Source organism: Triplophysa rosa, linkage group LG2, assembly GCF_024868665.1.
Source record: "Triplophysa rosa linkage group LG2, Trosa_1v2, whole genome shotgun sequence".
NCBI classification, from domain to species: domain Eukaryota; kingdom Metazoa; phylum Chordata; class Actinopteri; order Cypriniformes; family Nemacheilidae; genus Triplophysa; species Triplophysa rosa.
The window spans coordinates 18,222,936-18,246,064 of record NC_079891.1 but is presented as its reverse complement, the minus strand read 5'-3'; the positions used below and the strand labels follow the sequence as shown (position 1 = coordinate 18,246,064).

At 37.1% G+C, this 23,129-nt stretch overlaps 1 protein-coding gene across 1 annotated transcript in view; it reads left to right on the top strand.

Annotated features, from left to right (window-relative positions):
* Positions 1–716: 716 nt before the first annotated feature.
* The window catches only part of fras1 (Fraser extracellular matrix complex subunit 1), a 143,210-nt gene continuing 120,797 nt past the window's right edge, over positions 717–23,129 (top strand). Inside the window, exons 1-2 of the mRNA XM_057361919.1 lie at positions 717–1,147; positions 1,892–1,923. Coding sequence (XP_057217902.1) covers positions 1,081–1,147; positions 1,892–1,923 — 99 coding nt within the window. The 5' untranslated portion in view covers positions 717–1,080. The remainder of the gene's footprint in view (positions 1,148–1,891; positions 1,924–23,129) is intronic.

The window sequence follows — 23,129 nt, the reverse complement described above, 5'->3', positions numbered from 1 at the left end:
TCGAAAACACGTAGCGTGAAAAGCACTGTATAATTATAGGAATCTCTTCTTGTTGTTCTCAACGTATCAACACCAGGTGGCAGTAAAACATCACGCGCCATTCTTACAGGCAGCAACCACCTCACGTGTCGCTGATGATTATACTGTTAATACTGCGGTAAAAATAACAGTCCTTTATTTGGTATTTTCAAAATATCTTTAGCACATGAATGTTAAAAGAACAAGATCAGAGTTTTGCTGCATGTACCAAATATGAAATCAATATAATTTATTTACAATGCTTAGGATTAAATGGTGATTTGAAAATAGTGCATTGGTTATAGGGGTGTGTCACGGTTTATTGCAAAGCAAAAAATGTCCATGTTTCTTTTTTATCTGTGGTTATTGACCAAGGATCGGATTGCACTGTTGCACGTGACTCACTCAAAGCAATCCGTGTCAAATATAAACGACTATCGTTCTACTAATGCATTTTGTTGACACGTTTAATAAAAAATAGAAAGAAATGTATTCTATAAAATTCAGAATACACATGCAGGATTCTGAAAATGAGGCACAACTAATTGAATGTAAAAGTGCTTCCATTGATTTGAAGTTTCACAAGAATTTAACATATCCGTCAAAACTCGAATGGCTACAGGTTTTGTTCCCACAGAAGGGTGAGGAGAAGGAGGGGGGACTGCTTAACTCGTGAATGCATCTAGTGGTAGGGTCTCCAGTAACTCACTTTAATGAGCAGCTCGTAAGTTCAAAACGACGTTGGTTGTTAGCGCGCTCCTGTGTAATTATTCGCCTCCCAAGTTTTCCTTGCAATGTGCTTGTACTTTTAGGAGGCAGGACTTTTCTGTTGTAAGTTTCGTTGATCATTAAGTTGGACAGCGCACCGGAGTGTATATTCGGACTGGAAGCTTTCCAGCAACGAGACCGACCGTCTTACTGCAGGACTTCAAGCTCAGTCACTGTCGCAGCTTTTGCTTTGAGTCCTCGGGAAAGCAACGATGATACCCTCTATTTCAGATTCAAGTTGAAGTGATTGTGATTTTTAACATTTGGATTACAGAAACAGTCTTTAAAGTGAATATGGGTCCTGTTTGGATCCTTATCGCCGCTTTAATTGGATGTTGTGCCAGCTCGCTCGGTGTAGAAGGTTGGTGTTCTAGCTATCGGGATTTTACTTTATTCAGTAATAAATTGTTTGTCAAACTAGCAAATTCATGCACATTTTGAGTGGTTGGTCGATTTACAATCAGTGCGCAATACAGATAATTCAATGGTGGTATGTTCCATAACTGCATGTTTATGACTGATGCTGCTTCCTTATTTGTGCATCAGCATATCAAACGCGATCTGCATCCTGCATTTCGTTTCTAAACTATAAACATCTCAGATCAAGGGCAGAGATTCACTACAACTCACTAGCGACTGTGTTGTTTGGCAATGTTGTGATAGGTGATTCTGTGAGGAACTTTGATGCATAAATTGTTCTCATGCGTTATGTCGTCACTTTGAATGAAATTCTGAACTTTTTCTGTAGGTTTTCAGGTATGTAATCAAAAAGAATGAAATCTTAATACATCGTCTTTACAGTATTTACTAATATATAAACTAAGAATTGTAAACAACTCAAAACATATTAGGAGTGTAACACACTGACATCAATTTTCTCTTCATCCATTTGAGTGTAAACCGTTAAATTTCATTAAAGCAGTGCGTGACAATCTTTTGTTTTCTCTCACACTGGGAGACAGGAAGGGCATTTATGACTGTCCAAGACGTTGTCAGATACATGCCATGACTGTGACACTTGTCTGCAAGTAATAATGAACTTGTCAATTGGATTGTGGGTGAAAGCTCATGCATTGATTCTTTTCTCCGTTCTCCCCATCCACAGGAGCATGTGTCCATCAAGGCTCATTGTTTGAGGTATGTACCCCCTCCCTTGTTTTCGCTTTCTTTGAATCCGAGTTTGAATGTTCCTGGGTGGAGATCTGGAAATTTAAATAATAATCTAGTCCCATTTTTGCAAGATGGACATTGTGTTATTCATTATTTGGGGGACCATTATCAGAGCACTGGCTCTGAAAGGAGTCGCCTGATAAAGTATCAGTAAAAAAAAGACCTAACTGTCACTACGGATATATTTGAGGAGAAGTGCCTCATAAATAATGAATCCATACGGACTTTGTGAATGCCAATGAGGATGAGATGGTCTAGATTATGTATATTGAGAAATGGCTGCTGGGAGAAAGCATTCAGGTGTCTCTTTCGCAGCTTAGTGCAAATTGTAGGGCACCTCTCAGATATCCACGGGTTTGTTTTTCTTCATTTGCCACACTGCGTGCTTGCGGAAGATAAGATTGCCCTTTCGTTGTTCCCTTTACAGATCTGACAGCAATTTGGGTTTAACATAAGCGTGCAATTTTAAACTTCACCCATGATTACTTGCAGGAATTATATTATCATACATGCATAGAAGCTGTTAAAAGTGTTTCTCTCTTGTGTTATTACAAAAGAAAATGTTTAATAGGTTTTCTTTACAAATGCATAATTTAGAACTGTGCGCAACAAGTTTTCTTTGTGGTTTAATGGGGAATAATGCCATTGCGTAAATGACCGTAATTAAAAGTAGTGTAAACACAGCAGCGGGATTCCTCTGTCCTTGCTCTGAGAACTGTGCCATGGAAGTGAATGGTATGTGTAATGCCCTATAACTTGGCTTCTCCTGGGATTGAAGAGTCTTTATGTGAAAAAGTGGGGGGGGAGAGTTGGGAAGATGGTCGCGGGCAGGTGGAGACATGCTGGAAAGAGGCAGCAAGAGGCTTTTTAGAGTTCAAAAGAAAAATCTGCCAAAACATATGAAGCCAAAGTGTCCTGATAAAACACGTAAGAAGACAAGATTTAAGTAGCTGGTCCAAAAATGTGGGTAGTTTGAAAATCAAAGCTTCAATATAGTAAAAAAATCTTAGTTTAATTTTATAGTGGCTATGTACTCAAAACCAAATTTGCTGAGTATATCCGTTTCTGTGAGTGTTACATTTTTTTTCAAAGGTTTGATATACCATTATGTTAATATAGCAGTGTTAATGTAATTTACTTAAGTGTCATGATTATTTTGTACATGTGATGTATTATGTGATTTTAAAGTAAAGATTATCTTGTTTTTACAGATTAATGAACCAACTAGAAAGTAATTAAACGTTGTTCTTTAAAATACAATGCAAGTGTTATGATGTTGATATTGGCTTGTAATTCGAAGGTGCTATTGAGTTGCTTCAGGCAGTTGCTTCAAAGTTTTTCAACAATTATTTGTAAATTGTTACTCTGTGCTTTTTAAAACAGGTGTCTTTACACAGCAGGTTTAAAGCAATTATGTGTAAAGACACAGTGCAACAAAGCTGTGTTAGAATATGTATATTTGTTTAAATGCATCTCTTTGTTGTAGTTGTGCTGCTTTGGGATGCAGCGTCTGTGTCATGTTTACGTCTTACAGACAACAAGAGAGTATTAACTGAAGATAAGATGACCTGGCAGATGCTGTGATTTTTCAGGAGTGTTGATTTCTAATGCGAAGACACCTGTAAACACCTGTGTTGCATGTGTCTGCTGGACATTCCACAAAGATGAATGAGACTCGGTACCATAACACTTGCCCCTATGCAGCACCCTCTGAAAGATAGTACGATACCATAACTAAACATATCACTCTTGCCCAGGGGTACAAATTCCGTGCGTTGCAAGTAGTACTCCTTTAAGCAATCGAAATGTAGGGCAACTCAAGAATAGAACTCAAGAATCATCTATATTGCCAAGTACTGTGGGTTTACATGTACATGAATTTGCCTTTGTGTACTGGTGCATAAAAATGATATTAAAGGGATAATTCACACAAAAATAAAAAATTCTGTCATAATTTACTCACCCTCTTGTCCTTTTTAAACCTGTATGACTTTCTTTCTTCTGCAGAACACAAAAGAAGATACTTTCAAGAATGTTGGTAACTGAACAACGGCAGTACCTATTGACTTGCACTGTTTTTTTGTCCATACAATATATAATAGTGAATGAGTACTGCCGTTGTTCGGTTACCAACATTCCTCAAAATGCCTTCTTTTGTGTTCTGTAATTTCTGAAAACAACAAAAATATGGGAACCCTGTATCATTATTTTGTCAATGGGATAGCTAAAGTGATTTGTATTTAATATAACATATAACATAGAATATACTGTAACATCAGTAACAATGGACTGGATTATTTGCCAAAGCTCTGATAATAATTCCCCAGTGGAGGAACTGACGTTCGTACCACCCATGATGTTAGAAATACCTCATGTCATTCAGAAGGGCAACCATGTTCTTCACCGGCTAAAACATTGAGCGTTCATGACCTCATGACACAAAGAGCTTCTCTTTGACTTAAGCCTCAGTAGAATGTTTCCCTAATTTATTGTTTTACCTCTTTTATAGTGAGACAGGTCATTTAATACGATTTATATAGCATGTGTTAGTGCACGTAAAGATGGAAACCTAATCCTGTAGACCTTTACATGGCCTTGTAAAACAAAACATGCATCAAAACATGTGGATGACAAGAACATTTCTCCTTCAGAGAGTTTTTTCCTAGTTGCTAGTAGTAACAGACCTTTTTGTTTGCTGTTGGATTCTATTTTTACATCACCACAGATAGACTTGGGTTTTATTTGTGGTGAATTGGCCCTGTTACATTAATGCTACAGTGATGGGTTGATGTAGTTTTGCATGTTTGTGAGTGGCTTCAGTGGGTTATCCAGCAAACCTTTAGGTAAGCTGATCCCCTTTTCTGGCCCACTGAACACATGATTTTCTCCCACTGACAGGACTAAACAGCACTATAAAAAAACCCATTCACTTGTGTCCAGAGCACACAGCGATGTTTGACTTACAGAAAAGTTGCTTAGCCGCATTTAAATTCCTCCATCTGGGATTTCCTGGATACTTAGTATAAAGGAGACCAGATTTTGAATTGTTCTTCATGTCTGCACGTAGTTGACTTGCTTGAAAGCAAAGACACTGATTGGCTAATAGACAAACACTCAAAACACACCAGACTGTCTTAACACCTCAGACTGCTAGTTTTAACTTTGTCTCATTTTTGAGTTGTTTGTCTAGAGGTCATCAGCTTTTGTTGCCCAGTTCATTTCGAGTATTTTACAGCTTAAAGTGTGTTTGTCTTATGTCCCATGCTGTGGACAGATTTGTAGATGTAAAGGGTGTGTGTTGTTAAACTACCACCACCCAGGAACTTTAGGCTCACATAGTGTTCTTCAAGCAAGTCTCTCTCCGTCTCTCTCTCTCCTCTGTCGCCTAAAGATTTAAACAGTAGGTGCATTTTGCCTTGTTTATGGCCATGGCACGGCTTTTCAACACAAGTGTTAAGCAACAGCAGGTAGGAGAGATGTGTGGCTGTTGTCCAAATGAGAAAATCAGTCATGAGCAGTCAATCCATACAGGGTCAAGAGTGTGTGTGTGTTTGATTTTTCAGCTGGCATTCTATTCCAAAGACTTATGTAGTCTTTGGAATAGACCCACAAAACACGTTTGTTGTAAAACAAATAGTTCCGAATCTAAGTTCTGATTGGATGCGTTGTGTTTGAAGGGTTTTTAAAATGCAGATAAACACATCTGTGACTACACATGTAATGTTAAACTTCATTCATTGACAACTGTAAACAGCTGTGCTAGTTTAGTGGCTTCCTCAAGGATTTTTTTAAATACCCCTTCCATTGATAAATATCCTCATGTAGTAGTACACACCTAGCAATGCCAGGGTCATAGGTTTAATTCCCAGAGAATACAATGCATGGACTAATATACTCTAAAAAATACTGGGTTATTTTTAACCCAGTGTGAGTTATTTTCAAAAAGGGACGAACCCAATCATTGGGTTGTGTAATATGCTATGCTGGGTTGTTTTAACCCATTGTTGGGTCAAAAATAAACCCTATTCTGGGGTTAATTTAACCCAATGACTGGGTTTGTCCATTTTTGAGCCAACGCTGGGTTGAAAATAAGCCAGCAATATATACACTACCGGTCAAAAGTTTTGGGACACTTATGTGTTCATATTTTTCGCATTTTATAATAATTGTAAACTCCTCAAAATGATCAAATAAAACATAGGGAACTATGGGAATTATGTAACAATAAATAAACAAGTTAAAATAATGTTTTATTTTAATCATTTTCCATGTAGTCACCTTTTGACTAGAAATTGCAGAAATGTTTTCTTGACATTTTATCAAACAGCTTCTTGGTGTCCTTTTTTAACAATATTTAAGGAGTTTCCATCTATTCTGTACTCTTATTGGCTGTTATTTCTTCATTATTCAGTCATACATTTCAGAAACATTTTTTATAAAAAAAAAAAGTTTAGTTTTGTCAGGAAAAAACATGTATGTTTGCAAAATTATATTTTTGTCTGCTTCAGATATTTAAGCATATACCTTCATATACCATATACCAGATCTTTTGACTGGTAGTGTATAGTGTCAATTTTGTATCATGCTTAAAGAATAGTTGAAAAATCTGACAAATAAAATTCTTTCAGAATTTACTCAACCATGCAATTCTATTACTGTAAGATTTTTCATCTTCTGCAGAACACACAAGATATTTTGAAAACCCAAAGATTATTGGCTTCAGTTGACTTCCATTGTATGAACACAAAACCAGTAAGACATTTCTCAGAACGTTGTCTTTTATGTTCCACAGAGTCATATACAGATTTTAAACGACATGAGGGTAAATAAATGATGACAGAATTTTTATTTTGGGGTGAACTATCCTAAAAAAAAATAGATTCATGGTATCCTAATATAAAGCCATCCCAAGATGAGGTCATTTCCAGATTGAATCTGCAAATGTTTACCTCAGAATAATGCTTAAGAAACTCCTACGGAGGTTTCGGCTACTTGTTGGTTTCCCCTAAGTGCTGCTGCTGGCAGAAGTCAACCTGCTGCCAGTCAGGATAATTCATGCTCAGACATGATTCATTCTGACATTTAGAATTCAGCAATTGATGCACTACAATTTCATCCCCTACCAAAACGACCAAAAGGTTGAAGGTTGAGGGATGAAGAATTATGTGTAGACTGAACTATATACTGTAGTGCGTAATAAACCGGAGGCCTTGTTCGAAAGATCACTTTAAAGTGTTTTTGTCATTCTTGCTAAGTTTTTGAACCAAGGAATTTTGAGGGCTGTAACAAATACTCGGCATCTCCACCCTGATAATCTGTGACTTCACCTCTGCTATTGTGTCTGTTGTGTTTGTGTACATGGCTCTTTCTCTGTGAATTCCATGGAGACAAGCGGAGGTAAAATGACAGAGGTGCAGAAAGATGGTAGCCTGAGGAAGGAGAGAGCCAGACGGGGCCTGTCTTTGGCTCCAGCCTCCTTCCCCCTCAGGTGCTTAATTTTGCTTCTTGCTTATGTTCTTCTGTTCAGGGGGCAAAACAAAGCCATTTGCGGTGTGGCCCTCCGCACAAGGCGTTGGAACAGAGTTTCTACTTGTTTTGCTAGTACAAAGAGATCTTCACACGTCAGTTCTACAGGTTTTGGATTGAATCCCAATTTATAACAAAGGATCTAGCAAGAAGCTTTAGCCAAGAAAACTGTCATCCAATTCCACATTGTTTAGATCATTTGATAATGAACTTAACTAGAGGCAAGCCCTTGGCAGGTTCATGCGGCAGAATGAATAGCTTATATAATTAGCATCAATCTCATTCACGCTGGCATTTATGCGTGCTAATTTAGGAGTGATTTGCGATAGAAGATGCGATTATTATCTTGATTGTATCTTTTTCTGTGTTTAATGAAAACCCCACAGGTGCTTTGGCAGTGTAAAAGGTGTTCGAAATCTGAATGTTGGTGTCAGTTTTGGAAATAATAATCCACCTCATGAGCCCCTTATCACTATTATAATTATTATTATAAATGGTGGGAAATTGGTAAACAGAGGTAAATCTGAACTCTCTTAATAGCATGACTTATATTAAAGGTATAGGTTACAAAAAATAATGAATGAATTCTTTCATCATATAGTCATCCTCACGTCATTCCAAACCTGTATGACTTTACTTTTCTGTAGAACACGAAAGAAGATATTTTGAAGAATGTCAGTAATCCAACAACATTGGCCCCCATTGACTTCCACTGTATGGACACAAAAACTTTCATTTCACAAAACACCTTATTTTGTGTTCCACAGAACAGTCAAATACAGATTTTGAACAACATGACAAAATCTAATGACTTTTTTTGGTCAGTTACACACATTAGGGGCAAGTTTTTTTTCCATCAAGGCTATATCATTTAAGATTGAGAGAAGTAAAAAAAAATCAAAGCCAAGGATTCATATTGTTTGGTGATATTCACATTCGCATTGTGGTAAACAGTGTTTTTAAGACATACTGCAGACAGAAATCACAAGGAAACTTGAATTTGAGAATTTTAGTTTCCACATTTTATCCCAATCGAAACCTTAGCCTTTCACCTCCCCCACTAAAAAGCTCTTCATCAGGATGAGATGCATGGGAATGAAGAAAGACGGGGACAGAACAACACACAATGGAGTAGGAGGGTTAAGTGTGGGCTCTAAAGGTTAGTGACCTTTACACCATGAACCTTCTCGTAAGCAACACCGGCGAGGGGGTCAAACCTTTGCAGGAAGTATGTGACGAGTGACTCAGTCTTTGCACGTGTGACAACAGATGAATGGCTTAGAATAGACTTTGCTTCTCAAAGTTGGTTTATTGGTGAAGTAATCAGTCTAGTCACTTTGTTTTTGATTCATTTACAAGATATAACATTTTACATTTTTATTTGGAGCTTCATTTCGTTTTCCTTGGTCGTACTCAATAACTGACTTAGAGAGAAAAGCTAAAAAAAACACAATTTTTTTTTTCCACAAAGTGAAAAAACTCAAAGGGGGTTAAATAATGTCATCAGTTGAACTAGTTGTGCTAGTTTTAAAATGTGCTAGGCTGTGCTGCCCAGCAAGTTGTGAGCTCCTGCTTCTCAATGGTGTCGAGATGCCACAACCAAACCTGTGAGTGTATAAATAGTAAACAGACGATTACATCTGCTAGGGGTCATGCTTCCCATGCCTTTGCACACAGGCATTCTTTATATTGTCCTGAGGAGACACCCTCTTTGCTATAGAGAACCATGTCAGCAAAGCTTGCTTATATTTCTAGCAGTCAAGGTAACAAGACTCTTCATGCCCCGCCCACACTCAGTTTTTCACTTCAGTAATCTCATCTCATCAGATTTACACAAGTGTCAGAATCCCTGGATTTGTGTTTTTCTCTAATATTGTATATTTTTTCTATTTTTAAAGGGATAGTTCACCCACAAAGAAAAATTCTGTCACCATTTATTCACCCGCATGTCATTCAAAACTTGTGTATGACTATCTTATATGAAACACAAAAGAAAATATTTTGAGAAGCGTCTCAGTGATTTTGTGTTCATAACATGGAAGTAAATGGGGTATCGTATGACTTTAGCAGACTTGGAATTCAACATGTCTTGTAATGCTTATACTGTTTTTAAGTTTGTTTTGTTATTTTGCAATAAATATCCGTGTCTCACTTCTTTTTGATTGTTGCGTGTTTTGTATTGTTGGGATAGGTTTAGGTGATCCAAAATATCTATTAAAGTGGGAATAATACGTATTTATAAAATCGCTTCATTTGGACGCATCTACTCTCCACTGAAGCTAATGGGAAGGATTGGCGTATTGAATGCACGCAAAATTTGACGTATACATTACACGCAATCAGTAAAGTCTTGTTATTTATACGGAGATTGATGAGAGTGGCCCCACAGTTCATGTCTACATAACTATATATGAAATAGTTATAGAAGTATAAATCCTAAAGTTTAATGCCGCTTCAAAGGTTCAGAGCTATTCTGAGAGAAATATGCTATACCAGACTAGGGTTGCGCGGTGTACCGGTGCTACGGTAGCATCGTGATGCTAAAGCTTCAAAATACCCGCGATGCCTCTCTATTTTTGAAACGATAGTATCGTAGTACCGTAGTTAATGTTGCATATGCGCAATAATATTTATTTGAACACTTACATCTGCCTTTTTGCGGTGTTTATCTCCTAAATGAATGTGTGTTTTGAATGTCTCGGACGAGTTAATGATTCAAATTGGCGATTTGAACGAGTTGGTTAAATGATTCACTAACTAAGTGGAAAATTGACGCCACCTACTGGCCGTTTTAGTTCTGCATTTAAAGTAAGCCTAATATTTCCCTTTATAAAGACTGCTGTATCAATTAAATTTTTCCAACATTTGAATTAGTTCCTACGTGAAAAATGATCTAGTGCACTTTAGTATTTACTACAGTAAACTACTAAAACTCATAGATACTAGTGTTTTTTACTCTTATCATAGTAAATATTTAAGTATACTACAGTATTTATAGTATTTACAAATGACTAAATGTAAATGTATTTGCTACAATTTATCCAATTACTACAGTTAATACAACAACATATTCTAGTGCAAAGTATAATACAGTTTACTATAGTAAATACAAAATGTTTAATCTAAATCTGTTTTATTGTATAGATTTGAATTATATGGCACAGCATCTTGATACTACTTGGTATCGAGATACTTCAGCTGGTATAGTATCGTAAGACATGTTTATGGTACCGTGACAACCCTATACCAGACCCATATGCACCACTATCCAGTCTCTTTTTTAATATTACTCCCCCTACCTTGACTTTTTTGGCATAGTGCTGTCTTGTTGAAAGGAATCTGCTTGTTCCTTGTACCACCTGTGTTCAGTCTCTGGTCTCTGGTTGACTAATTGTCAGTATCTGTGCTATGGGATGATTTACAGGTAGACAGGGCAGCGAGGCTGGTAATGTTTCCGAACATTCCCTGTGGTTATCCCACGGCTGTCTCTACCTCTACCTCTCCTGTCATCCATCTCGACATCAAACGCATGCTACACTTAGCTTCTCTGTGTTCAGGTGTCATGACAGTGATTGTAAGCAGTACAAAACACCTGGATACGGTCTGCTTTGCCTTTTCATAGGGAAAACTGTAATTTGCAATGGAAGGATTGTAAAACAGAGAGGAACGGAAAGGGAGGGATGACCTTCAAGGTATTTTCAGAATCGAGTGCTGATCTGTCATTAGGACTGTTTAGTCATTTCACAGGCGCTTGGGTTAAAATGACCATTTACGCAATTGATAACAAAGTCTTAGGGTTGTGAGAGCCTGAAAGCATTTCGTGGGAAATGTAATAATTTGTAGGGGGTCTGCGTTTTAGATCTTTTACACGACAGCTTTAAGGATTTAGAGTAAAAAAATAAAGTAAAGGGTTATTTAGGAACCCAGGACCTCTCAAGTGTGTGTGTGTGATCCAGATCTCTGTTATTATACCAGATTCTTTTCTGTGCTGGAGAGATTCTCAAGTAAGCTGCTGGAATGAACATTGCAGTAAAATATTCATGTCTTTGCTCTGTGTAGTGAGTGTTTAGGGACGGGGCTTCAGCATTAGGGCTACTTGGTATAGGCATTTATACTAAATATTCTTAGCTTTTTAAAGAAAGAAAGATTTTGAGACCGTTTCTCTGAATTAGATAAACCAGATCCAGTTGTGTCATTCTTTTAATATCTTTAGATGGAGGAATAAACACGTTTTAGTAGCTAGTATGAGTCATGCCATCTGTATTATAGTGAGATAGATATGGAGGACCTCTCTCTGTTAAAGTGATTTTTAATACATTTCAACAACAATTTTTTAAAGTTTGGTGCAAATATCATGTCAAATGTGTGTTTTCCCGTTCCAATGTACTACCACAATAACTCGCCATTCATGGTCAAACAGTAGTTAAGAGCCTAAATTAGGATTTAACAACCCAGCAGACGTTCCACTACCTGACCTCGAGTCATTCCATAACAAAGCCATATTAATGAGCACCAGGCATTCAAGTCAAGCTTTATACAAAGGCTGCCTTCCTTTGACCCCTCAGAAGATTTTTGGTACCCAATAAGACCAATAGCAAAGAAGTGATAATGACAGACGAGAGCTTCCAACCACCCACTACTTGATCCTGCATTTGTGAAGATCAGAGAAACCATTGAGTGTTTTTAACAATAAAAGCATGTGTAGTTTTATCATGTACACTGCGAAAAACAAATGGCTCTTTAATGTTTTTATTCAATTACACTATTTAAATGATGTGATTCTGACAGCTTTAGCTCATCAAATTGATCTAAAGTACATTACATTTTAGTGTGTGTATTAAGAATTATATTTTGTTTAACGTCAGAGCAAACTGATTTTATGATTATAAATGGGCTATAAAGTTATCAGTATAATGGTGATATTAAATGTGAAAATATGCATCGCTGCAGATTTTTGCTGTATTATTGTGAATAATGAGACCGTAAAGGGAAATTCTTGGAATTTATCAAGCCAGAAGCTCCCTGGAGTATTTCTGCACTAAAGGAACTCTCACAAACTCAATAATATTTGAGAGTCTTTCTCTAAACACATTTCAGTAGTTTAAATCAAAGCTTTTTTTACAGTGGGATTTATCTTGTGGCCCAGCAAGCAGCACTGTGCTGTACATTAAGAGCTTACAAAAAGAATACAAGAATGACCTTTGAGAGGGCCGTGTTGTTATCTTTCCTCTCAAACAGAAATGGGTCAGGAGGTGGACAGGTGTGAGGTTTGCTTTTTTACTGCATTGAGTGATACATGGTTAGAGAAAGTACTTTAACAGACAGATTAGATATCTAGTGAAGTGCTAAATATGTAGACTGAAGCTAAATCCACTGAGGAGAATACTTACTGCTAGTGCTGATTAATACTGAAGGGGGTTTGTGAGTCATGCAGCTGTCACCTGTTTTATGAGTTATTATCATTTAATAGCGTAATTCTGTCAGCTATGATTCGTTTTTCTGTCGGTTTGTTAAATTATAAGATGAAGTCACAGTAAAGAGTGCCAGACTCATCTCTCGTTTTTGATGAAACAGACAGTAGCTGCATTTCCTTTACTCTTCAAATTGAAATTGAAATCGTGAATTAAAAATACGCCCAATTTCGCGAAAACTCCCATATATTGCAAAAACGTTTTTACGCTCGCACGAGGTGTTCTTTTAGGCAATTCACTAATGGAATATTTCGTAAAACTGCAATGGAAAAGTTTTATGGCATTTACAGGTGACGTGGCGTACGAAAACGTCACATTATCGTTCTTTTAAGATGGTGTGGTATGTTTGAGCTAGATTTCTGTTTACACTTGGGTGGTGGTATGAAAAATATAAAGTTGGTTTACAAACTGCCATAAAACCTAAAGAAGAAATTTGGATTGAACAAATGGATGTGTGTCGTGGCTACGTGGCTATATAAAAGCAGTGAATAATTGGATAATAATAATAATAATTTGGATGACATGTTGACACTAGTTCACAGAACGAAACAAAAATGATCATTTTACTTAAACCTATAAAAAGTAAATTCAGAAAAAAACTTTTTTTTCTGTGTCTTTTTATATATATGTGTGTGTTTATGTTTTCCATAGTCACCTGCAGCATTAGCCATGCCTACTTATTTATATACCACGATATAGACATTTTATTCTGGTGCACTGGTATATAACTTTGATACTGTCCAGCCCTATCCGGTTAGGTCAAAGAATGACTTTAAAAGAGTTGCCTACATCATCAGAATTGTGTCTTTGAGCAAGACACTTAAAGTCAGGCTGTTGCACGAGATCCACCCCTGCAGAGACTTTGAGTTACTTCGGAATGATAAGTAATTTTAACTAAACATTTACATCCAAAAAGAGTATAGTCTAATACTTTAATCTGTATGGTTTTTTTTGTATGTGCATTTACAGGGAGGAATAATCTTGGCAGAAAAAGCTACATCTTTGTTCATTTGTACAAAAAACAATTTATTTATTTATTTTGTTAGGGTCCATTTATCATTTTAGGATTTAGTAAATTTGGTTCAATTGACCAAAAAATGTGCTGCCCTTTGAATCTGCTGAGCTTTGTTCTATTTGTTCTTTTCTTTTACATTGTGCATCTCTTTTTTGCTGTCATGTTTTATTCCATTTATTGAAATCCTCTTGGACACCAGAAATACCACCGTGACGTGGCATTCATGGTCAAGCAGGAGTTCAGGGTCTAACAAGCAGACAGAGTCATGCCATTACAAAGCCAACAAAGCTCCAGGGGCATTCAAGTAAAGCTGTATACAAAACACGACACCCACGAAGACAAGACTCAGCGCTTGGTACCCAAAGTTTTGTTACAATGGAAAAGGAGTGATTCAGACAGAGCTTCCACCCACCCCCTACTTCAGTCTGTGTTGTTGTGCTTGTGTCTTAAGATCCCTAAAACAAAGATAAAATAAGTGTTAAGTAGCATTTCACATTGTATTATTCTAACAGCTCATTGTTTTGTTGAGAAGCCTTTGAGATCGAATCGGGATGGTGTGTGTAATGTTAGACTGGTGCCCCCGGGGTGAGGAGGGGAATGATGTTGTAAGATATGAATACTATTCTTTCATATCCTTTCTTTTCCAGGGGTCAGAATCAGGTCAGCACATTGTCTTATGGCGGTTTTGTTATTCTAACGATTTGTGTTGTAACTCAAATGAGACATTCACTAAAATGTGATTTTAAGTGAAAAAGTCTCATATGGATCACCAATAGGCAAAAGGGAACCTGTTAATGAAAATTGTGTGAACTGTTTATTTTGCATTTACGTCTGACATGCTCTTTAAAAATCTTTAATACAACCTGGATGATCCATATTTTTCATTTATTTTCTTTTGTAATTTGTGACCCTGGACAACAAAACCAGTCTTATGGGTCAATTTTTCGAAATTGAGATTTTTACATAATCTGAAAGCTGAATAAATAAACTTTCTATAGATATATGAGTTGTTAAAATAGGACAATATCTGGCTGAGATACAACCGTTTAAAACTCTGGAATCTGAGAGCGCAAAAAAAACAAAATATTGAGAAAATTGCCTTTGAAGTTGTTAATCAGGGGCACTGTGGCAGACCATCCACTCAAAAAAATGAAGTTATTATATATTTAAGGTAGGAAATTAACAAAATATCTTCATGGAACATGATCTTTACTTAATATCCTAATGATTTTTGGCATAAAAGAAAAATCAATAATTTTGACCCACACAATGTATTTTTGTCTTTTACTAAAAATTTTCACGTGCTACTTAAGACTGGTTTTGTGATCCAGGGTCACATTTATATGTATGTCATGCATTTGGCATTGATTTCACACAATCATCAGCATTATTGCCATGTCACCAAAATGTCACAGCAATTCCGATACCATTATTGCTACAAGTGCCGCATTCTTATTTCCCAAAGTACCACAACAACAAGAGCGCATCCTTCAATTTAGCCAAATGTGGTGGACCAGGGAACGTTTTCTTGCCTCCATTCAAGGCATGTGGGTGGAAAAGATGAGGGGTAGAAAGAGGGGGAGGCTTTTGTCACCGTAAACCTACCATGAACCCCAAAAAGAGATGGCAAGGCCGAGTTATGTGTAAAATCCCGCGACTGGTCGCCATGAATACGTCCATTGTTAAAACCTTTGGCTGCGTTGTAAAGGAGCTGACCCCGTTCCAAAACCTGCCCCTCCATCCTCACCATCCACCCCGTTTGTCTTCTAAGCATCTCTGCTTTCCACCTTTTCGCTGAGGTTCAAGGACTCAGGGCATTCTTAGATGTGCAAGCCAGAGACTTATTACCTGTGTCCACAAAGCCTGTTAATATTATACCTTCATCTCCAATATCGGTTTTAGTCTTCCGTAGTCATTCACTAAGTTTTTTAGTATCAACAGTGCATGCTGCACTGAAGTGAAAGGGGAGGAGGGGTTTGCACCAGCCAGACTCTGTCCCTATTTTTGACATTGGATTTGATTTCATTTGTTGCACCGAGAAGGCGCCATAACTTCTCTGAATGGATCCCTGATGAATAAGCGTGTTTAAGCGCTGTTTCAATCAATTGCACGATGCTCGTCCTCTATAGAGTCAAGCTGTTTGATTTTCTATGAAGGCTGATTTTTAGCAGTTGCACAAACATTTCTTACTGTAGCAGGTGTTATAGTTCATTGTATTTTCTGTTACAGTCTTCATGCACAGAAATGAAGCAGGATTAGCATTGCTGTGAGTTTTTCTAATTAGAATGCTGTGCTTTGAAGTGGTGCCAGTGGATTGCTGTGCTGTTTTGTGTGGCGTGGCTGGGTAAGATGTCTACCGTTCTCTGGAGGGCAGCCACTTATCCTGCTATGTGTGCTCAGGGATTTGCCCAACGTGGGACATGTTCTAGGTAGCAGCAGTGTTGGTGCCGGCACATGTCACCGTGTTTCATTCTCTTTCTGTAGTATTTCCCTTCTAAATAGAATAACATCATAACATGTTTTTTCTTTGTATTACATATGTGAACTTTGTTAAAAGGTAACCAGTGTTAGGGAAGTTCTCTTGACAAGCAACAAGCTAAAATAAGAGTATTGTTTATTTTGTAAATTATATAAAGATACACGTAATGCTTAATAGGATGTGTGTGTTGAACTTTAAATATCTATCCACTACTGTACGTCTTTTACGTTATCATTAGACGATCTCTTCTCAGTCAATTGTTAAGCCGCAATACTTGGATACAACATCAGATGGCGATCATAATTGATTTTAGTTTGTGATCTAGTAAGAAGCTACACTGCGCTGGTTTAATAAATTGAAGGTTTGTCAAAAGGAGAAACGGAATGTAGCTTTTGGTCACGCTACATTGCTACTTGCTGGAAAAAGTATTTAAGTACTGGAAAAGCTACAGTGTTTTAAAAGTAACTGAGATATTGTCAAGCTACTGAAAAATGTAAGTTAGTAGATTTGCTAGTTGTACTTAGCTATTCCCTATCACTAAAAGTAACAGTTGTCCAAAGAAATGCAGAGCAAAAGTACTTAATAAAATAGACGATTTCCTTATGTGACCGAAGATTTTTCCATAACGTCCATAGTATTTAGTCGTAGACCAATATATCGCCATGGTCATTTTAAAATGTTCAGTTATTAGCATCAGCCGATACATTTTTTTTTTTACAATCGACCGATTCTTCTTAAAAAAGAATAACCAAATGTCATGTGGGCACCTAGGCATGGGCTCTTGTATTTATATTAAGCTGACATATGTTTATTTTTGTTCCAAATATTCTATATGTTCCCTATAAATAAAATATATTGTGTTCAATTAAAAAAAGAGACATTTAAAAATGACATATTTTAGAGATGTAATTTCAATACCGTGGTATTTTCGCTTAAAGTGATAGTTCACCCAAAAATCTTGTCATTTAAAACCTGTAAGACTTTCTTTCTTCCGCAGAACACAAAAGAAGATATTTTGAAGAATGTTGGTAACTGGCCCCCATTCACTTGCATTGTTTTTGTGTCCATACAATAGGAGTGAATGGGGGCCAATGCTGTTCGGTTACCAACTTTCCTCAAAATATAACCTTTTTTGTTCTGCGGAAGAAAGAAAGTCATACAGGTTTTAAATGACAAGAGGATGAGTAAATGATGACAGAATTTTCATTTTTGGGTCAACTATCACTTTAAGGTTATCACACCGGCTCAATGTGCACCTTTTCTTAGTTTCAAGTCTGTTTTAATGCTATGCTATACAATGCTATACAAACTAGCTATGTAATAGACAATAATTGTTAATTTAGTTTGACCAATTTTCTATATGTTTCTCATTTACTGTAATTGAATTTATGTTATAATGACCCTTATCGGCCTTAGGGCTTTTTTAGTTTCTGTATCGGCCTTGGCTATTAAAAAAACAAATCAGTCGACCACTAATTGTGTTTATTATATTATTTCCTGAACAGCATGACAAGGCTTTTATAGCAGATTTAAATTATCTTGGTGAAAAATCACAGCTGAAGTGAGACTTCTGTTCAGACTATTTGTGGAACAACAGATCAAGAAGATAAACACTAGCATGTGTTACATTCGGTGTTGTCACAGTTTCTCACAGGAAGTTGATAGACTGTGCTTTGTGTGAACTGTTGCTTGTCAGACTGAGTAAGCAAAGGTGAAGATATTGTCTTGAGTTAGTTCTTTTCTCTTCTTGGGGTTTACTTCCTGTGCTTTCTCTGTCTGTTTGCTTCTAGTGGTAAAATAGCATGCTTAGCTCGAGAAACTGTCTTAGATGAAGTGTATGGTAAGGTCAGAGGGTTCTTTCTGATGGCATACATTGCTGCATGCGCAACAAAGTAATTATGGTGCGATCTGATGAAGCATGCTAGGGAGTTGAGCTTAGGGAGTGTGTCTTGAAAGTACACCTATAACTATGGGCGTGACTCCACTACCCTTGCATCCTGGGAACAAGTGGCTTTGAAAATTGCCTAGAATCCTTGATAGACCTATTAGGAACAACAGTGCCTGTCTCTTGTTTTAATCTCAAACTAAACTTCAAAGCCTTCCACAGAGGCCAGGCTAGATTCAAATGTTTGGCATACCATACAAAAATCTTATCGCCAGCTCCCCTTGACTTGGATGTTTGCTCATCCACAGCTGACTTGACCTGGTGAACTGCATATAATTTTAATACAGACCAACTGACTGAGAACATCTTTCAAGCATATATTGGGTTGTGTATTTTGTTAATCGATGTTTATTATATGCTATTTACTGCTTCATCACACATTCTGTCAGCTGTCATTTACAATAAATATTTGATTGCAATTGAAGGTCTAAGTGTGTGAAGATCTTCTGCCTCAGCACTTCTGTAAATTATTAAATCAAGCCCTAACTTTAATTAATATTATAATGGAATTTCATGTCTTGATTGTCAACTGAAGTCAAGAAAGTTTCACCTACAAATTAATAATTTAGCGATTATTTACTCACACTTATGCTGTGTAATATTTTTTTTCTATTCTCCTGGTCTCCATGCACAAAATATAATTGAGTAAATTAAGAAATTTGAGTTAACAATGAGTTTGCATCAAACTAATGTTTTTTTAAGTTGAATGGACTCAAAATTTTAAGGCAACCAGGTAACTTATTTTTTTTAAGTTGAACCAACAAAAACAACAAATATTTTTTTTACAGTTGAACAGGTTGAAAAACAAGCTAAAATATAAAAATATAAACGTTTATAATCTTGAATGACATGAGGGTGAGTAATGACAAAATAACAAACTAACGCTTAAGTCAGTGGTTCCCAACCTGGGGTCCGTGAATATTTTTGTAGGTTTTAAAAAAATCATGTGCTTACAATGCCAAGATAATGCAGTCAAAATTAGTTATATCTTGTATAAAATAATTATTAGAATTTTTCCGGCTCCATCGGCAGACATTCACAAAGGGATTCGCGTCAAGTCTCAGACAGAATGTGTGTTCTGTGGTGAAAAATTGGTAAACGACAGCATGAAACCAAGCAAAATGAAAAGACACCTTGTAAAATAAGCAGTAATTGACAGTAGCCTACATCTCTTTATGCAAGTACAGCAATGTTAATGTTTAACAGTTCTTTCATAACGTTCAGTATACTCTGTATGTTTATACAATAACCTGAAAATAGACTGAAATAAACTGAAAATTTATTTGAGTATTCAAGTAAAAATGTAAATAAAATCTTTTATATTACTCATATTTAACCATTTAATTTAATTTATTATTCAATTATTTCATTTAATTTATTTATATTTACTATCTATATATGTGTGTTTGAGTAGCAATTATGTGTGTATACACACACACACACACACATATATGAGGGTTGGGGGGGCTCCGATTGTCATATACCTGTATGTACGTGGGGGGGCCCCAAGGAAAAAAGGTTGGGAACCACTGGCTTAAGTGATCAGTCAGACAGTAGGGATGGGCTGCAGCGTTGTGAAGTGAGGCGCGTGTGGCACGAGCTTCGCAGAGACACATCTTTATTCAGTGCGAGCTGGACAGTTATAAATTCCGGCTTGTGTCCTCTTTATACAGCGCGAGCTCCACTGATATTCTGATGTTATATTCAATAAAAGAGTTATAAAGTGAGGTGCGTCTTCTGTAGTCATTCACTAAGTTTTTTAGTATCAACAGTGCATGCTGCACTAAAGTGAAGGGGGAGGAGGGGTTTGCACATCATTTGTTGCACCGAGAAGGCGCCATAACTTCTCTGAATGGATCCCTGATGAATAAGCGTGTTTAAGCGCTGTTTCAATCAATTGCACGATGCTTGTCCTCTATAGAGTCAAGCTGTTTGCTTTTCTATAAAGGCAGATTTTTAGCAGTTGCACATACATTTCTTACTATAGCAGCCAGGGGCGGACTGGGATGGGGGGGTTACGTGTCATTGCGTTACATGTACTGTATATGTGTCTGTCTCTCTAATGCCTTTGCGTTGCGTGCATTCGCGTTAATAACGTCCGTCTGTCTGCCCCGAGTGTCCATTATGGCCCCATACATTAGCGACCCACTGGGAAAAGTTCCAATACTCCAGATGGCCGGTCCGCCCCTGATATCAGCTGTTTTAGTTCATTGTATTTTCTGTTACAGTCTTCATGCACAGAAATGAAGCAGGATTAGCATAGCTGTGAGTTTTTCATTTGTGTGGCGTGGCTGGGTAAGATGCCTACCATTCTCTGGAGGGCAGCCACTTATCTTGCTATGTGTGCTCAGGGATTGTTCTAGGTAGCAGCAGTTTTGGTGCCTGCACATGTCACCGTCCTTCACTCTATTTCTGTAGTATTTCCCTTCTAAATCGAACTCACTCCTTAACATCATAACATGTTTTTTCTTTGTATTACATACACAGTTATAAAGTGAGGCGCGTCTTCTTTATACAGCGCGAGCTGCGCAGACACACGTCTTCTTTATACAACGCGGGCTGCGCAGATACAGTTATAAAGTCAGGCGGGTCTGCGCAATCTGCGCGTCCTCTTTATACAGCACAAGCTCCACAGTTAAAAAGTCAGGCTAGTCTGATCTGTACAGTGTGAGGTTTTATGCTCATTAGCTTTGTTCATATTTCTTTACAACGCGATTTGCAGCCTGCAGCACGTAACAAAAGTGAAGCATTTGTTGGAATCACGATGCCGGCTCAGTCTATCGGCCCAACCCAACTGTACGATAATACCTCGGTACAAAGTCAACGGTCCGGTAGTTATTGCAATATGTAAAATGACAAATGATGACTTGGAAACGTGCCATAAGCATCCTCTTTTCTTTATCCTCTAATCATAACTGTTGGGTATGAGTTATAGTATGAGATGTGTCAAATGACCTAAAAAATCCCTTATATAATCCCTTAATAATTGCACCAGATGGACCTTGCCAAAGATAACATCTATTATTTTTCTAACTTTCTCTGTGTTAGGCCTGGAAGACCTATCGTTTCATACAGTTATGTGACCACGATAATATTGAGACAATTTTACTATTGCGATAACACGATATCGATAATATTGTTACATCCCTCTCAGACAGTGTTGCATTTATGCTATCTAATAGGACTGTGCAATTAATCGCAATCGATTTTCAATTTCAGTTTTGACTTCCGACAATTACGAAAACAAAATAATCGAGGTGAAACAGTTATTGTGCTGGATATCGCAAGCATTCTCTCATTTCTTTTCCCTGAAAGACAAAACTAACTCCCTGTAAGGCTATAAGGTTAGACTAAATGCATGTTTTGTCAGACATGTTGAACGTTGAATCTAGGAGTTTTCAGTAGATTGTGGCAGTGCACAACATATTTTGATCAAATTTATTTTAATGTGATTGATGTTAATTCATTTATATTATTAATATTATTTAATTGATTGAACTGTATGCATTTATACTATAACTATAATATATTTATACTTTTTTATTTTAATTGGTTTTTATTATTTATTTTTTCTTAAACAAATATATGTTGTTTCCAAAGTCAATGAGTAATGAAAGTCAAAGGCTAATCGTGTAAACTGTAAAACTGTAAAAATCAATACAAAGAATTTATATAGAAACATATTCATCATGCCAACAAATGTTTCTTATTTACAGTTTGCGGGACTACTATTCCAGAAGGTTGAAAAAAAGGCGATGTCAATGTTTACCCTCGGGTCCTTTTTAAAGAAATAATTAAAAGAGTGCCAGGGCTTACATTGTTTGTGTGGGACGTTCGCTCAAGCTTTGCACATTTACGCAAGGTTAAGTTATAATGTCTCAGGGATTTTAGATATGCAGCCTAAAGAGCTCCAATGTCTTAGGGTAACATTATTAAGTGACAGTTAATTTACGTAGTATGTGCTTAAACACCTGGGATGTTGATGCCAAAGGTGTCATGGTTCTGCTTCTTTTAGTCTTGGATTTCCTGGTCCTGAGGCAGAGCCATGACAAAGTCTTTGGTTATGTGTGGAGAGAAACATATTATTGTCCTTTTGACAATAATATGCGTTCTCTCCAGTGTCTTGTCATTGGCCCCGCCCCTCTCGTTTCTTGTATTGCTTTCCTGCCGTGTCTAATGTCTTCCACCTGCCCTGTGTTGTTATCCCTCGTTTGTGTTTCCCTTTAAATGCCCTCATGTTTCATTGTCCTGTGCTCGATTGTTGTGCTTGTTCCTGTCTGTGCCAGTGTCCTTTTGCTGTCTAAAGTACCAAGTCAAGTCTGTGTAAGTCTGTTAGTTAGCGTTTGTATAGTGTTGTTCTTTTACCCTGTCTTAGTTTATATTTGTCCTGTCAGCGTTAGTATCTAGTTTTGTTGGTTTGCCCCATCATGGGTGTTTTGTTTGTGTTTTTAGTTAAGAAATAAAAACCTTTGGTGTTAACCCCTTCACGCCTGCCTGCATTTGGGTTTTTTTGCCACATCCGTGACAAAAGGTATACAGTAGATTAATAGTGAGACTGAATGTTAAAACTGTAGCCTTTGGCTCTCCTTCACCAACACATGCCCAGTATTTACATTTTTAGCATTGCTAATGTTCCTGCTTACTGTTCCCCTGGGCACCTGACTACTGTATCTCTGAGGTCTTTGCTCAGGGCGAACTAGTCAGGAACCTGTCTTTCAATGTTACACCATGACTTCT